This window comes from Scatophagus argus, chromosome 3, assembly GCF_020382885.2.
Source record: "Scatophagus argus isolate fScaArg1 chromosome 3, fScaArg1.pri, whole genome shotgun sequence".
Taxonomy (NCBI): domain Eukaryota; kingdom Metazoa; phylum Chordata; class Actinopteri; family Scatophagidae; genus Scatophagus; species Scatophagus argus.
This window is the reverse complement of record NC_058495.1, coordinates 17,332,221-17,350,535: the sequence shown is the minus strand read 5'-3', so window position 1 is coordinate 17,350,535 and position 18,315 is coordinate 17,332,221. Positions and strand designations below refer to the sequence as shown.

General features: G+C 42.7%; 1 protein-coding gene across 3 annotated transcripts in view; it reads left to right on the top strand.

Moving 5' to 3' along the window:
* Positions 1-1,171: 1,171 nt before the first annotated feature.
* The window catches only part of LOC124056650 (tensin-2-like), a 28,874-nt gene continuing 11,730 nt past the window's right edge, over positions 1,172-18,315 (top strand). For 2 of the 3 annotated variants that reach the window (XM_046384301.1, XM_046384300.1), the window contains exons 1-3: positions 1,172-2,315; positions 10,663-10,768; positions 10,934-10,971. In XM_046384301.1, the coding sequence (XP_046240257.1) occupies positions 2,193-2,315; positions 10,663-10,768; positions 10,934-10,971 (267 nt within the window). In that variant the 5' untranslated portion in view covers positions 1,172-2,192. Of the gene's footprint in view, positions 2,316-10,662; positions 10,769-10,933; positions 10,972-13,109; positions 13,160-18,315 lie in introns of those variants that run through there. The other variant, XM_046384302.1, reaches the window with a different exon arrangement.

Genomic DNA, 18,315 nt, shown 5'->3' with positions numbered 1-18,315 from the left:
CTTTTACTCGTATTGGAGTATTGCTACTTTAACGTAAGTAAAGATGCGACTAGTTCTTCTACCACTGCGTGTGTCAGTGAAAAGAGGGCTGCGTCTTAGAGTTTGAATGTGTGTGTGTGTGCGCAGGACTCCTACCCCCCTTTGCTGCCATGTGAATCAGCAGCTGGTCCACACAGGAGGGTCCTTCCTTCCTCCACTCCAAGCCACAACATCACTTGATTCACTCAGGTCTCTAGGTGATGTATCAAATGAAATTTCCTCTGCCTCCATGTCTTGCTGTGGGTGGAGACGTTATGTTTTCAAGTTGTCCATAAGTCCCATTCTTGTGAATTTGATATCTCAGAAACAGCTTGAGGGGATTTCCTCAAATTTAGTTCAAACATCCACTGGGATTCAAGAACGAACTGATTAGAATTTGGTGACCAAAGGTCACCATGACTTCACAAAACACAATTTTGGGCATAATCCAATAATTAATGAGCTAATTATGACAACATTTCACGCAGCAGAGTGAAATAATCACGTAACCACATTTGGTCATGTCCTGGATTGGTGATGCTAATCTTGGATGTCTACCTTGAAACTTTGCAGGTTGTTTGGATCTTGTGTGCTGCTGAGTTTAAGATGTGAGCCAAACCTTCAGGTTTTAGACTTTATAGCTTTTTTACAGCATTTGTAGAACTGTAGTCTATCACAGGCTTATTGGTTTTGATGATATTGCACGTTGCACTTGTGACAAAGCTGTCCATCAGTCACTACATAAATCATATGAGTCTGGACAGACACGGATGTAAACTGCAGCTTGTGTGGTACACAGAAGCATACAACCACCAGGCAGTAGTTCTAGTTTCCTATGTAATCTGTTAGGGTCAGCTATGTGTGTCTGCTGATACAGAGGCATCTCTGAAGTTGCTGAAAATTTTTACTAATGCGATTACTAATTCGCAGTGATCGTTTGTTGCTTAATTTAGCCTCGCAGCCACGGATTTGTCTCACTTTAAACCAAAGATCGCTTTGTATGGTCTAAGTGGGGGTCAAAAGCATGGTTTTAGAAAGAGCTTATTGTTGGAGATTTTCCCCTCACAACCCTAAAACCTCCAGCTTAAAGCAGTATTTTGTCTGGACAACCCAGTTTGAGGAAGTACAGTTATGTGTGTGTGTGTGTGTGTGTGTATTAGAGAGAGAGCTGCAGTCTGAAGGAATTTAACGATCGAAGATTTAAGCACAGAGCCTATTATTGTTTTCATTTGAGCGGAGAGAGCGACTGAGGGGATCAACACAGGACATTAATGTTGGGTGTCATGTGTCCTATCTAGCAGGGCGGTGAAGTTCACATCCAAAGGAGAATAATCGGCCTAGTTGTTAACCTAAAGCCCAAGCAAGCAGATAGTTAACAGTCCTCACTTCTTCACAATAAGCTGTGAGGGAGGAGGGAGAAACGGGATCAAGCTTACAGTATGTTCTCATGTGCAAAGTTACAGAGTCTAGAGGGATGACGTGTGTGAAAGAAGCTCTATCTAATCACTCCCCCGTGAGGAAGAAGAGAGCAAAGAGGGGCTGAAGTGAAGCCAAAGGAAAGGGGAAGGGCCTGACATCAACAAGCCAAAACAGCTGCCCCCTTCTCCCCCATGGAGAGAGAGCAAGAGGAGCCTGATGGAGCGAGAGAGAGGGGAAGACTGGAGGGTCTGTGAGTGCGAGAGAGCAGCGTGCGAGACATTTGAGGGCCTGTAAAGGCGAAGTAAAGGAGGTATTGGCAAGTGGAAAGGGGGGAGGCAAGAGAGAGAGGTGGTGAGTGTGTGCTTGCATGCTTTCAGGGTGAGGATTGCCAGGGAGCAAGGGACAGGGAAGAGTGGAAGGAGAGAGAGTGGAGGCTCTGTGCTTGGTGACACTTCTAGGAGGGGAGAAAGAGGGGTTGTAAGAGGAGAGGGGAAAAGAGGGGGGATAAAAGTCATCTGGGGTGGATTTCAAGGCAGGACAAGCTGTCAGAGAGAAGGGCAGAGGTGTGAGGAGTCACTGGGGAAGAGGGAGCATGTTGGAGAGGAAGACGTGAGCTGTCGCAGAAGTATAAGGAGGCCCTTCAAAACATGAAGCACTGAGAGGAGGAAAACAAGAAGGCACCATCTGGAGTAAAGCGCTTGTCCGGAAGGAGCGGATATTAAACACACGAGGCAAAACAAGTGTCGGCTCCAAGTATGGGGTGCATTCACAGTACGAGCACTGGCAGGATGGAGAAACACGGACCCGATGCGGACACAGGAGGGATCCCCATAAAGGCAAACCCTGAGCTACATTCGGAAATCCTTCAACTTGCTGAGGTAAGTCAACAACTTGTCATTAGCGAGCTGTCAAACTTCAGGTTGGACAGGGCAGAAACGCCTCGCTCATGATCATCCAGGATGTTGAGTTCTTAAGTAGCTAAAGAGAGGGATGAACAGAGCAAAAGATCAGTTGTTTCAAGCACTGCTCAGTGTTGGTTCACCACACACTACTTGCAGACGTCAACCAAAGGAATTCAGACTTACCGCTACATTTCCAAATTAGATGAACCCTTGGACTCAAACCGAGTGTATGCTCTCTCTGCCTCACTCTCTTAAGAAATATTCTTCCTCTGTAATTTTGTCAGCATTAAGTAGAACAGAGGCAAACATGCCAGACATGCCTGCATGCTGGAGGACCAACGTGTTTTGCAGGTCCCATTTAGACCTGCATTGCAAGCATGAATTGCATGTATTGATGTGCATAGACTTAAAAGTATTTGATATTGATAAATTTGCAGCTCCTACTGCGTACAAGGGAATCCGTGGCAATACATGATGTGAGGAAGTCAGACACGGACCGCGGTGGACGATCCACTTGTTAATCCCATCCCTCGGGGGTGAGGGTTCAAGAGGAAGTGGTGTGAGTTACCGTCCGGTTCCGACCCGTCGTCTGCCTGTCTGCCGGCTCTATTTAGGAACACGTATGGATTTAGGAGCAAGCCACACTACTCCACACGTGAAGCCTCTGGAGGGCTTTTATTAGAGACTAAAATAAAAAGCGTCTGTTGGTTTAAGCACCAAGGCCACACACCCGAATGTGTGCATTCTCACGCGTCAGCATAAATCATACACTGACATGCTGTAGGTCAAAGAGAAAGAAAGTTTATTTCAAATAATGCCACTCTGTATATATGTGTGTGCTTTCCAGGAATCTCTTTTCTTTTCACTCACAAAAAAATGTTGTGATATTTGTGCGATGTGTGTATAGTTTGGCACAGAGCTGCGAGGTGTTGCACAGTGAATTGCTGGAACAAAAACATTACTCAGATCACATGTGGCTTCAAATCCCCTAAAGCCCTGATTGTGTGTTATGCGCGTCTGTCTGAATTTCTTTGTGTGTGTGTATGCGTGTGCATGTGTGTGACAATTGCCAGATTATGATAACATAGTCCCAACTGAATGGGTGGACTCTGCAGTGGAGCGGAATGAAATATGTCATACGAGCAAAGAGTCCAGGAGTTCTTTATATTGTTTGTAGTTTTCTTTACCAGTCTCTCTCTCTCTCTCATACACACACACACACACACACACACACACACACACTCTCATTCATTCCCGCACCTATTTCCAGCATTTTCATGGCTGTTTGGAGGTGACACCCCCTACTCACGCAGGCTATAAATAACCAGTCACAACCAGAGCATACCCCTGGCTTGCCACCTGCTCCCGTCCCTTCCTGATTGGATTGCATGTGTGTGTGTGTGTGTGTGTGTATGTGTGTGTGTGTTAGAGGTTGTGGCTCCTGCTCTCCAGTGTGTCATCACCAGTGAGGTGTCACTGAAAAAACACTCTCGCAGGCTAAGGCATTTAGTTAGTGGCAAGGGGGCGCGTCACTGTACTCTGTATTCATTTACAGTGTGTGTGTGTGTGTGTGGGTGTGTGTGTGTGAGTGTCCATTTGAATACATATCATAAAACCCATGTCTTTATGCACTCAGACTCATGATAAATGTTGTCACCATTGCAATGTCACTGACATTAGAGGCTCATGTAACTCTCGCACTCTTCCAGCTGCATAAAACGATGATTTAATGGGAGACTCAACTTAAAGTAACTTTTCTACAACTCCTTCGTCAACATATATATATATATATATGCATATATATTTAAATGGTTTTGCAATAACACCTTTGAAATTCTGCTGCTGCCGTCCTCACACAGAAATAAAAAGCTCATGCAGCCACACTCATAAAGAAATCCATTATGCTGTAGTTGGTGCCTGACTCTGTTCTCAGCTCCATGTTAGAAGTGGAAGTGCTCCGGGCTCTCTGCAGCGGTCAGAAATGCTTGTAGAATGACATAGATGTTGGCTGCAAAAATCCAAATGGGGTGGGGTTCTTTAATACTGCAACGCAATACTGCAGTGCTGCTGATAGTCATGGGAGCCTCTGGAGATTCAGTGTCCACTTAACACCTGTACAGTGTAGTCCATATTCAATGCAAATGCATAATATAACAATATAATACAACATTCAACAAATACTCTCATCATTATAGTTTCACAGTGATAATATCTGTTCTGAGCTATTTAATTTGACTATATAATTGCAGCGCGATCATATATATAAAAAAAGAAAACCCAAAACAAAACCACATTGATATTTATGAGTCACTTCATCTATGTCAGGCTTAAATTTAATGACAGTTCTATAACCACAAGTTTTGCTTCAGCTTGAAATGTTAAAATTAAAGTTAAAGTTAAAATTATTAACTCACTAACCTCCTGCTAACTCCTGCCAGCAGCACACAGCGATAAAACTTGAGCTGTTTTTTACTGTTTTGTTCATTTGCTGGACAGCAAAGGCCGACTGACGTGTCATCACACTTTATGTTAGCACTAAGAAACAGAATCTCTCACATGTGCACCTGAAAACTTAAGGTAAAACATGCATGAGCATCGTTAACATGACCAACACCAACAACTCAGTGCAGCACACTCAGAGGTTTAACAGCTTGATTTGAGGTGTACAATCTAAGCAGCCGGTCAACTCAGCTTCCAAAGTAAGATATATGAAATGAAGGGATTTAAGCATCTTTCTGTTATTTTTATATCTTGTGGTTTTTATGACAATATTTTCAACACAGATACTAACACGAGGTCTGCATTCATAAAGTCATCAAAAAGAAAGCTGCTTCAAAAATACTTTTGTTGTTGTTATAGGTCCAAGAACCTGAAAATAAACAGAGAAGAAAGTATTTTAGAGTGCCAACTGCCTTACTGCTACTATTTGTCCACTAGGTGGTGTTCTTGACTCGTCCTGTGTGTTTTGTATGAGCTTCAAACTGACACACTGGCATCACTTGATGAGTGGTGAGGTTTCAGCATTTAAATGATGAAATGGTGTCCACCTAAAATGTAAAGAAAGCATTAGCAGTCCTTTAAGAAGGAGAAAACACTCCAAGTGACTCAGTGACCTGGCCAGTATCAGCTTTGTTGAACCTCATTCCACTGACTCTGCAACACACCAGTGCACTTCATCGGTTTGGTGAGGTTGTGTCTCTGTAAAACCCACATGTAGTTTGCCACAGATGTACAGCTGCAAAATCCAAATTCATGTATATACAAGGAAACACATTTGTGATTTAGTTTAATGTTGATATATCAAAGTGTATTACATACTGACTGTATAGCTTATAAAAAATCTTGTAGTATTATTAGCCTTTTTTTCTGGCAGAAGATCTCAGCTTTTTATTTTAAAATTAATAAAAAGAAAACAAATGTTTTTCTCTATGTGGAAAGGAAGTAATTCTGATAAAAGTCATAACTTTCCTTTACTGAGTCCAATCTCCTCAGTACTATGACTTGATTATCTCTCCAGCAGACGGTCTCAGGTCAGGTTTATGAAGGGACATGTTCACAGCACTGGGATATTATATAAGTCCAATCGATTCAAGCTCCAAAATGCACGAGTTATGTAATAACATTTGAAATGTAAATGGCTGGAGAGGATGATGATCCTCTTGTCCCCTCATATGCCCTCTTTTTGTCAGGTTCATCTTCCCATTGTCTCTCTTCCTAAATCCCCCATACACACACACACAGTAGTACACACAGTAGTACACATGCAGAGACCCAGATTCTGCACATTCAGTGGATTCCGCAGTTCATAACAGCTTCCATTCATCATAACGGCAGAGGACACACTGTATGCCAGCAGGCCAATGTTACTCTGCTGCTTTCATTATAAGATCAATACATGCAGCATAATGGTAATGTGCCCCATCTGTGCCTGTGAGCATCAGTCCGAGTAAGGGACCTGAGAGGCTTTTTGTTGTTAGATATGACAATCCAACACCCTGATTTTTTCCAAATGAATCTACTGGTGAATTTATTATACAGACGCCTTGCATTTGGTGGAGCACACCCTACCAACAACGACCCCCTGGACCCGACTTGGGGACATCAGACCCACACGAAAATAAAAACTGGCGTTAGTAGGCGTAGTAGTCACCACAGCATACACCATACCTGGAAGAACTGTTTGAAGTCATTGCATGGTCTTACTGTTTGCTTTATGATATAATAATAGAGGAAATCCTTGCTTGGAGTCTTCGCTTATATTTTGTTACCTTAGCCAAGGAGGTTATGTTTTTGTTTTTGGTTTAATCAAACAGTTCGAACTGTTAAGTGTTAACATAATTTCCCACTGCAACACAACAATGAAAAACACTTACAGTCTAAATAAGCATGAAACTGTCTAACAAACCTAGTGACTAAATTTGGTAGCTATTGATATATATTGAGCATATTGAATAATAAAATATAATGGGAAGGCTACTCCACTCCAGTGTTCCAGTTTAATTTTTTTTATATCCCTAGTCCTCATATATTCATGCTACTTAAGCAGCTAAGCTTGGGAATGCTTTTTACATTGAAAGAAAGTGTGTTTAAAAACATGGCTACAATATTTAGGCATACAGCTGATTATCATATCGTCCAATGTAACATTTGTTGAAGGTGCTCAATACGCAGTTGCTATAGTGCTGTGACTTCCACCTAATTTTGCTCTTATATGTTTTTCTTTTGTTTGTTTGTTTTGTTTTTTACTTTGTGCTTTTATACTTTAAAGTATTTTTCAAAGTATAAAAGTCTTGTATCTATACTTCCACTTGAGTAATAAATGTGTGTACTTTTGACACCAGTGCCATTCTTGTGTCTGCAACAGTATTAATGAAGCTACTGGCAGCATTTGGTGTTAAGCTTAGCTTAAAGACTGGACAGGAGGAAACAGTAAGCCAGGATGTGTCCAAAGGTGACAAAACCGCTCTGTCAGGATCTCACTAATGCTTAAAATGGCTATAATTGACATATTTAGCACCAAATGGCAGACACATACAGTTAGCAGCTAGCTAATGGACACAGTGCATTTAGCAGCCCAAAGAAACCATAAAACAGAGCTTAAAGAGAGTGAATGGTGGATTTACATTCACCAGCTTTACACAAACACAACACCAAGTGGACATTGCTCCATAACTGCTGGATGTGTACATAACCAACGGTTTTCTGACAGTTTGTTAACGAAAGTTTGGTTAGCATGCAACCAATGAGGTGTTTTAATTGATGTTTGAAATGTTGCTTTGTGATTGACCCTCCAGAGTCACCTGCAAGTGGATTCTGAAGATTAAATGTTCACAGAAATAAAGCATTAGTCATTAAGAAAGCACTTCACAAGCTCTGTGGATTTGTTTTGTTGGCTATAAAGTGTTGTCGTGAATCATCTGCATTTATGTGTGTAACCACACAAAGTTCAAGGTAGGGCAACATAAAACATTAATTATACATCTCTAGTCATAAATGATTTAGACTGCGCACACTCCACTTCAGAGACTGTTTTATAATACACTGCAGATAGTGAAATGAGTAGGCTTCCTCTCACAATTCAAGATGGTGAAAGTAGTTAACAAATAAAGTTTGTTTGTGAAAATGTGAGCCCAACCCGGCACCCTCACCTTGCACAGTTATATTCAGTGTCCCTCCTGTTTGGAAAAGGTCAGAAATCAGAAAAAATGCCAGAGGTGAGAAATGTTTTTTCAGGCCCAAAGAAATGCATCGAGCCATTTAACAAGAAAGGAAACAGCAGTACATACGCTTTATAGCCCTCCAAATCGCCCCAATCCCTCACACCATACACTGTATACACACACACTCCAGGCCACTCCTATTTCTCTGCTCAAGGAAAGATTTAATGGTTTAATGTGCTTCACATGCTGTCAGGAGGCGTTGCTTGGGGGGAACATTACCATGACTTTATATAAACATTGTCCTGTCTCTTTTCACCAAGAAGTTGAGTATTTACTTATAAAAAGAAAAATCTGTGGATTATGACTCACTTTCCTTGAGGGCACCTTATTGGGACTGTGTGTGTTTGTATGTGCAAAAAGATGCTCACTTCTTAGTGTTAGTTAAACCTTTCAGCTAAGAATTTTGTATCAGTGAAGATTCAGCTCAATTTTTTGATGCTGATATTTAGCAGTTAAACTCTCGCAGTATCAGATTTACCTTCATCTCTTTCTTTGCTTTGCCCACTGAAGCTCATGTGTGGTTGTTTGCACAGCTGCCTTGCTGATTCAGTGTGGTGCCACCTTGTTGTGTTGAAAGGAAACTTCTAGTGGGCTAAGCCTGTCATCCAAGAGACCCAGGCTACTTCATTCAGACTTAGACAGAGGCTAAATTTTAAGTATTTGCGTAATAGTTTTGGTTTCAAACCTAGTTTAGGCTTGCTTGAATGCTCATTTTCTCTGTGGGTACATGGAAAAAGATTAGTCTTTTAGGTAAACTATGTATTACTGCTTATGAGGTGAGATTATTGAGGATAACCTGCTAATCAACCAGCCCTGGGCCATCCTGACTGTAGTGCAGTAGACCTCCATAGTTTCAGCATAGTTACAAACAGTTAATTTCACAAACTCGCATTTAGGCTATTAAATGCACAAAACAAGCTCACAATGTTAAGAAAGAAAATATTCCTACATCCGTTCCTATATCTAACTTAAGAGAAAAATACAACCAATTCAAACAACACATACATTATATAGAGAAAAGTATTCAGGCAGGGGCTGTTTTTCAGGAGTAGACTTGGCCTCTTACTTCCAGTGAAGGGAAATCTTAATGCTTCAGCATACCAAGACATTTTGGACAATGTTATGCTTCCAACTTTGTAACAACAGTTTGCCGAAGGCCCTTTTCTATTCCAGCATGACTGTGCCCCAGTGCATTAAACAAAATCCATAAAGACATGGCTGGATGAGTTTGGTGTGGAAGAACTTGACTGGTCCACACAGAGTCCTGACCTCAACCCCATCCAACACCTTTGGGATGAACTGGAACAGAGATTGTGAACCAGGCCTTTTGGTCCAACATCAGTGTCTGATCTCACAAACGCTCTACTGCATGAATGGGCTATAAGTCCCACAGAAACACTCAAAAATCTTGTGGAAAGCCTTCTCTGCTTCACATCTGTCTTTTTCCTATCCTGAATCACCTCCATACACCCCTGTCTTCAAACAGGTCTTCGTCAGTGTTCGGTCCCAATCTGGTGTCCAGCCATGAACACTGGTTGAGCTGAGCCATGCTGCCCATGGTGATTCCCCACGATCCAATGTTATGGTCCAGTCACAATCCAGTGTAGCTATAGCTACAGCCAAATATAACTACAGGGAACAGTATAGTGACTAGAAGCTGGTTGCTACTCTGGGGATATGCTGCTCCCAATATTTTTGGAGCTACATTCAGATTCCAGCCATATTTTACAAATTGCCCCTTTAAACACATAATGCAGCTATTGCTAAGGATTGAAGCGAACAAATTAAAATTTTGACCTGATATTGAAGCCAGGGTGTCATTAAAGTCAGTCTTGCTCATTTTCTTGGGAACATGAATGTCTGTGCCAAATTTCATGGCAAATCATCTGGCAGTTTTTGAGACAGGGTTGGACCAGTCAGCTAAAGTCATTTATGAGATTAGCCTGACTGAGGCAAATACCAGTTTTGAATGAATTTATAAAACAACAGGGGAAGGCTATAAACTGGACAGACACGTCACAGGACCGAAGAAACCCGACAGCCTCATAAAGGTTACCTATCTATTCAATTACATTTAGCTTACCTGTGACCCTGGGGGTGGGGTGGGTGGGTGGTGGGTGGTGGAGTGGGGGTGGCAGCACAGAAAGCTTCTTATTTTTCGTCATCTTAGCTGCCTGACAGACTGAGACAGAATGAGGACAAGTTCAAAGACAAGACAACAGGACGCCTTAACAGGTATTTTTAGTGGAGGAAACTGAATGTACAGCAGGTAGGGCATCCATGCTCATGATTGTGTCACCAAACCAGTGCACATCTGTACTGACAGCAGCCAGCCACACTGGAGACACTGACCATCCAGTGCCTCAGCAGGAACAAAGCTGACATAAAATACCTTAAGACATCTGGCAAAATCACTCAAACTGAACATGTCACAACTGCATAGTCAGTTTAAAGTGCCTATTATCAAGAGGGCATTCGCATGGTTTCAGTCTTTTCAAAAGCACACAGTTGTTTTGTGAGTGACTTACTTTCACATCTGTTGTTTGCCTAATTACATTTGCTGTGAGACTGATCAGAATTGACTCCCTCGTGTGTGTCTGCAGCTCGCCAAATCAGGGAGCCACGCCTTCACAGAGAAGAGCTTCAAGAGGAAACGTGTATGTGATGTGTGCAAGCAGAACATCGACAGCGCCGGGACTTTCTGCAAGGGTGAGTTCAAGACTCAGTCGCGTCAGGCGACCGAACCAGAGACACAAATGAACATCATGAAAACACACCTAGACCTGACAGAGATCCTGACTGTCCTCTCCCTGTCTCTCCCAAGGCTTAGCATCACAGTAAATCATGTGCCTTTCCTCTGCTCTCTCCTCACAGAGTGCAAGGTTGCAGTTCACGCCACATGTGAGGCCAAGGTAAGCATGTCCTGAGTGAATTCACCTTCCTGTGATTCTGAGCAAATTGTGCTCCAGTGTCACAGTTGCTGATGTTAATATGGGGTGAGTCTTAAGTGGAGTAAGCCATGTGCACTGACCTAGATGTCTGGCTAAAGAGCCCCCCTCCCCGAACTACAAACAGCCAGGTTGCCATGAGTAATTCAGTCATGTGGCAATGCAGCATAGCAGGAGCTCCTGGGAGTCCTCAAGCACCTGGGAAGTCTCAGAGGTGACTCAAACTGATTCTCTAATTAATATGAAGCATTTGTGCTTCCTAAAAATCATATTTTACATCATATCCTGTTACTCATTGTTTGTGAGAAGTGCTGATTGGCTCATCATTGGCAGGCAAGCATCTGAACGGAATATTTTTGCTTATTTTAGGATTTGTCACTCAAAACATCCCACGTTTTTTCTCTAAGCAGATATTATCTCACTTCTTCAATTTAAGCATTAGTTCATTGCCTAAAATGGAAATGGGTATGGGGGAAAAAATGGATTTAATTAACGATATCAAAGAGAGGAAAAAAAAATGTTAAAATAGTTTGCTGCTACAGAGGAGCTCAATTGCAGGTCATTTTCAGGCTTTGCATCAGTGGTAAATGTGAGTTGCTGCTCAGAGTCAAACAGAAAAAGCTACTTGTCACCATTTGTCCATCGACTGTCAGGGTCAGATTCATGTTTCAGGCACAGAGGAGAGAGAAGCACACTCTGTCCGCAGCTTATGTCAAAACCATTGGCAGTGGCGGCCTCTGCTCTTGTGTGACGCCACTCTTAGCAGCTCAGTGTCACACGCCACTAAGTGAGCTCGTGACCTCGCTGTAACTGCGTACTGCCTCACTGTCCAACCGCACAAACAAACAGAAACACAGTCACACAGTGGGGCCCATCGCCTTTATTTCTCAGCTCTTCAGGTCAACTCCAGTCCTGCGGGATTTATTATGGTGGGGGTTGCCTTCCTGCCCCCTGCCCCCCCTCCCCACCTCCTCTTCCTCCTCCTCCTCTGTAGTGGTGTACAACTGGGCACTACCAGCTGTTGTGCCTTAGCAGCATGTTTTAAAAGAGGATTATTATTTTTGTCATACTCGTCCCCCCCTGGTCACCACGGCAATAGCCAAAAACTCTCGGTGGCTGCAGGAGAAGCAGGCGCCGTAGACAGGAGTGGACATCGTCACACAGGATGATGATCAGTGTGGATAGGAGAAGTCCGGGTGGGTAAATATAGAAAATAACAAGAGTGCCGTAGATGCCTGTCAGTGAGTGATCTGCATCAGGGACACAAATAAGTGAGAGGCAGCTGGGGAGGCAGACTGAGTGTGTGTGAGCGTAATCAGTCCCATTTGGGGGTATTCATAAATAAAGGGGAACATTGGGTCAAGGCTGCAAATTGCTGTCTGCTATGTACGCCATGCTCTTCAAGTGTGTTCATATACGCTTCTCGTTTATTCTTACTTTTTTCATCTCTTGCATCTCACTGTCATCATCTCTTTTACCTTTAATCTCTGTTAGAGTCCTTCGTTTCCTGATGTTTTATAGTCACAGTTAGAGCTTCTCCCAGCTTCTTTGTTGCACTTTTGTTATTTTCAAGTCCTAAATGCTTTCATCAGTGTGGCATGCCATCTTAGTACTGTCTCCATATAACAGTAAAAGCTTTTCTTGCTTCCTTTTTGCATCTTCTCTCTGTCTCATCATCTGTCTAATTCTGCCTCTTTGTCCTGCTGCCACTTTATTCTGCCTCTTGTCATCTCCCTTTGCTCAGCCTCAGGCTACTGGAGAGGTCACTGGACATCAGCACTGTGTGACTTTGCAGGGTCGCCCAGTGTCTGTGTGTGGCGGACTGATGTGTGTGTGTGTGTCTGTGTGTGTGAGAGAGACAGAGAGAGAGAGAGAGAGAGTGCATGTGCAGAGTAGAGTATTTGCTGTGCTGTGACTGTGCACATGACACCGGCAGAGCGAGAGGGAAAGGCTGCATGTGCTGCTGGCACAGAGGGAGTGTTTGTGTGCGTTATTGTGAGGGAGGGAGGGAGGTAAAGGGAGGTAAAGGGAGTTGTAGAGAGAGGAGAGAGAGAGAGCACAGAGCTTGTATGAGAGAGGGAGGTGGAGTGTTTCACTCTACAGACAGGACTGCTCGGAGGCAGAGGGAAACACTGAAGCTGCTTGTTGAGAGGTAAAAACACGCTCTGTGTCGTATTTACTGAGTAAAGCTTTGTTTACCCACACGTACTCAGCACATCAGTTTTAACTTTTCATGTACTTTTGTGTATTTTTCTTTTCTGTCAAGAAGCAATTTAACATCCTTAAAGCCTCTTCACAGTGTTTGCTCTGATAATGTAGCATGTGATTTTATATATTATTCTATTAAGGCTGCTGCCACAGAGCTCTTGCTCTGCCCAGAAAGAGGATTTCATTTACTGTGATTAAAGCAAGTGCAGGGGGAAAAAAGCACAGACTCCTGCTGTGACCTACAAAAAAATACACAGATTTTAATTTTTAATAGTAGAGAGCAAATTCCCAAGATTTACTTTTTAATGACACAGTTGTCACTGTACAAAGCTCCTCTACATGCCTGTCTGTAACTGTAAAATTCTGTGAAGCTTGCAGTCAAGCTGTGCCACACTGTTTATGGGAGAGAATAGATGGACGTGTTAGTTTGTAACTGTCTTCATACACAAGCATGCATCTATCTGTATGCACAACATTTCTTACTTTTGATTCAAGAAAGATTTATGCGATCTGTTTGTGCTGCTGCAGCAATGCAACGTAACACAGTATCTTCCAACTGTATCTATCCACTTCAGCACTGTGCACTCATGTCTGTGTTGTATAATGTGCACAGAAGACACTGATGGGACACCTGACAGAGACAAATGGCTGTGCCTCAGGCCCAGTCAGCTGTCCTAATGTCATCTGATGGATCCTAATGTTGCACAGTGAAATACAGATGGTTACAGTCTGTGCTCGTACGTGCCAGCTGTTCTGCTAATGTTTCATGCTGATTTATGAATTGATATAGCAATAACGATCCTATATGGACATCATATGTGTATGCTTGTGTAGGCCTACTAAAGCATTGTCCATTAGTCCTCATGAGTGCCAGTACGGCTGGAATAGGTCAACAAAATTTCCTGTGAAGTTGTAATTTTTTTTCCTGACATAATCACATTATGTAAACAAACCATCTTCATACAAATCCTGAACATATAAAGGTGACACCATTTCCAAAACAGAACAAACTTTAGCATTTATGTATTGCAATTTCTTATTACTTTTTGGCAAACATACACACATGGATAACAATTTATCTGCAATATTCTAACACTGTCTGATTTATAGGTCTACTTCTACAGATGATGGGAGTTGTTGTTAGGTTTTTGTGGTTTCTCCATGTCTTGCGCAACATAGCAACAAGTGTCACGTCTTTCAACCTTTCCTGCAGTTTGTGTCTCACTACTGGAGACCAGGAGGGACAAGCTGTCCTGCACTAGCTCGATGTGTCATTGCACATCAATGGGAAGGTAGAAAGGTGGTGAGTCGATAGAGGTAGAGAACTCAGCAGGAAGGTGGCTCGGGTGGATGTCGGGGAGAAGGAAAGTCAGATAAACATCTAATGGATTTAGGAGGGGACATATTGATGTCATATTGTTGCAGCTATTTATAACCATCACCAGTATGACACACTGTGTACAAATAATTATCATGGTTAATTTAATTTTACTGGTTTACTTGTCTTATCAATAAGAAAGCATGACGGGGAAAAAGCACACATGCACACGCCAGCGCACACACACACACACACACACACACACACATACACACAAGGGATGCATGCCCAGTGTTTATATTTACCCATCGCTTTTCATTTCCTGAGAGCCTAAGCGAAGTGATAGGTGTGCACCAAGCCTTGTTTAATATTCCATGAATTATACTGTTCCTATCTTGCATGATCATAAGAAAGTCTTAAAAACTATTTGAGCATGAGAGGACCTCATTTATCATACATGTTGAACAGGTAAGGACAGTAGCTCATGACAAATGTATGTGTTAATTTTCAATTACTGGATGCTGGCAAGACACAAACGATGTCATGATACAGTCACACGAGACAGTACAGATCTACAGCCAGGTCTCCGGAAAATGTCACCGCTGCTGCCAGAAAGCAAAGCGGATTTGTGAGATGACTGATGAACAAATAGACAAAACGAGCCTTTAAGTATTCTGAGGGAGGTACGGTCTAAAATAAGGCGCCATATCAAAATAGCGCTGTGAAATCTCTCTGCTCCGTGTCAGTGGTCAGCATGTTCAGCTGTTGATGTCTCTTTCTGTTTGCCTCTCCTCTTTCATCCTTCCCATCTTCCTGATGCCTTTCCACCCCCTCTGAGCTCTGTCTAAATCTCCACTCCCTGGACAGTTTGTCTTTGCTTTAAGCTCTCATTCGTGCTTCCTCTTGTTCCCTTCTTCTGAAGGGCAGTTACAAAGTGGCTTGACCAGGCTGTGGGTGATTCTTATCAAGGTGTCCTTTGTCATCTAGTGTTGTTTACTCGAGGGGGGGCACATATTTGTATCTCACGGCAGAGATGATTGTGATTATCCTGTCCGCAGGCCCTGAAAGTAGAGAGAGGCAGTGTGAGGTCGCAGAAGGGAGTTGGGTAGGAAAAAGAGTGAAGGAACAAAGACGGGAGAAAACAGAAGAAAAGGCCGAGCAATAATAACAGAGGAAAAAGAGGGGATGCTAAACTTTCATGTGAAGTCTCCTAAATCACAGCCGCTCCTAAATTTGCCCTCTGGTGCCCTGAGTAAAACGTAAAAAAAAAGAAAGAGTTTTAGAATTTTATTTAGCTTTGAGTTGACTTTGGGCTTAAGAGTTGTTTTGTGTGACTATGGAACTTGGAACTGTGGTTATTTTGCTTTTCCAGTTTCAAATGGGAGAGCTTACTCACTTCTCCCTCTCCAGAGTGTGATGTCAGCTCTGAGTTGACTGTCAGAATGAAAATCGCTCCTCCTGGATGACAAACCAAGTCTCAGACACTCACATTTATCTCCTGCTTCCCTGTAACTGACTCGGCTGCTCCGGCAGAGCTCCGTATTGGACTTCCTCTCCCTGGAACAGGAATGATGGTTCAGTGATTCAGTTCATGAGACAGCCGATGCTGCTCTCGTACTGAGAGAACTCAATATGATGCTAGAGCCTGGCAACTGGGAGAATCTACCAGCCAGGCTCTGTCCAAAGGCAGCACAATAAGCCTTCACCTGTAAAAGCTATAACTTGTTCAGTGGGCTTTAGAGGTGCTTAAAGGTAGACTCCTTAAACTTCTGATTCTTCGAGTCCAGTATTTGTGTTAAGCTGAGCTATGTGGTTACTGACAGTAACTTCGTCTCTGTCCCACCTCAGAAACTGCCTTACTATTGACTGAATGCCTGGTCTGTTTAGTTGTTCAGTTTGCCATTTTTCAGTTTCATCTTCTTAAATGTAAGTACTCATTGATACCACTTTCATAACCGTCTGAACGAGCAGCTGGCTATCATGGCTCTGTCCGCAGGTAATCCACATGCCAACGCATTTAAAAGCAAAGAAATTGATTTTCTGGGCCACTTAGGAGCAGCAGGGATTTTTATCGCATCACTTTTTAAGCTGATATGATGAACCTGTTGCTTAATTTGCACATCCAGTAATTATGGAGTAACATTATTATATATTCAGTTTGAGTTTGATGAGTATAAATCCAATATTTACTTTCTTTTAACTATATTAACTATACTATTTTCTTCTCTACCAGCACCTGATCGAAGAATCTGGCTCTTCACCAGGTAGCTGCCTGTCTGTTATTTGGTGCTGAGCAGGTCGTGTACATTGGATTGTGAGCCAGAACTGTAAGATCCAGACCAGATAGCAAGTTGCTCAGCTGAAATTCAATGTAAAACTCCATAAAGCAGAGGAAAAGATGAGACAGTGTGTTACCTAAAAAGACAAAGACTGAAAACAGCACATTCTCACATTTGAGAAGCTGAAGCTCAGACGTGTTTGTCATTTTTTCCCTTGATTTATGACTGTAAAATATTTCTCGATGAGCGAGGCGAACTGAACCACTAAACACACCAGTCCACTAACAGTCAGTCAGTCCCTCAGGGTGGGGTTGAGTGCTGTCACTGGCACCTCAGTAAATGCTAGCTGATGAACAGGACAAACTGAACCAGATGGCTCTGTTCCCAGTGCACAGTCCACATGCATTAATGAAGACCCTGGGGCTGGCAGAGTTTCCAAAGACATGTGTATACACTCTGCATGTGTGTGTGTGCATGTACATGTATGAACCTAGGTCTTCCAGCAGTGACATCCTGTTGCAAATTGCTTCCTGTTGACGCTGGGGTCTTCCTCCTCTGCCTTCCTGCTGTATGTCAGAGCTTTCTGCCTCTAGGTTCAACCCTTGTCTTCTTCTTGTATGCATGCGGGTGTTTACTCATGGACACACGTGCGTATGTTGTGTCTGTCTCCTGCTGCTCCTTCCTGGAGCTGACCACTTTATCCACTTAACCACCATTATTAAACCTATTAAGAGAGGAGTTCTCCCCTATGGCTGAATCTCCCTGTTCTTTCATTTCCCACTCAAAGTTTTATAACAGTAGGTGTCTGTGATCCGTCTTCGTACATTTAAACACTGGGAAGAACCGGCTCATGTTGTGATGGGCTGTGGAGGGAACCGACTGACTCAGCCTGAGAAGTCAATGTGTGGATATTACAGTTGTGGATTTTCACAAATAGTAACTAAATCACAAATACAGAGCGGTTTTCATTCTGTATGAGACATCTAGTCAAGTTCAGCTGTAGTTTAGTTTGCCGTGCAGTAACCAATGACAGCATACGCCCACTTCACTCCTCCCTTTACTTGTTCCTCCCTGGAAATAATATGTCTGTTAATGTTTCCCACTTTTTCCCCATCACACTCTCCTACACTCTCCATTTTGTGTGTCTGCTCCCATTTTGGACATGTACAACAGTAAAATAAAGCCAAATGATCTGTAGATAAATGATAAACTGTGTTCATTTTCTAGAATAATCAGCTGCCAATTTTTGTCGTGTGTCAATTAAGTCATCAATATCACGTCTCTGCTGTATATTATTAATGTCTCTTTCTGAGAGGGATCACGAGGCAGCAGCTGCAGCCCCCTTGCACTGGATAGAACCAATTTATCAGCCTCAGTTTCTGTCATTTCGACAACGTCGTATTGCTGTTGCCGATATGATGACATGATGTGCCTGCGAGAGGCACAGCTATTCTGCATCTAATGAACAAAGACAAAAACAAAGATAAAAAACAAATCAGCACT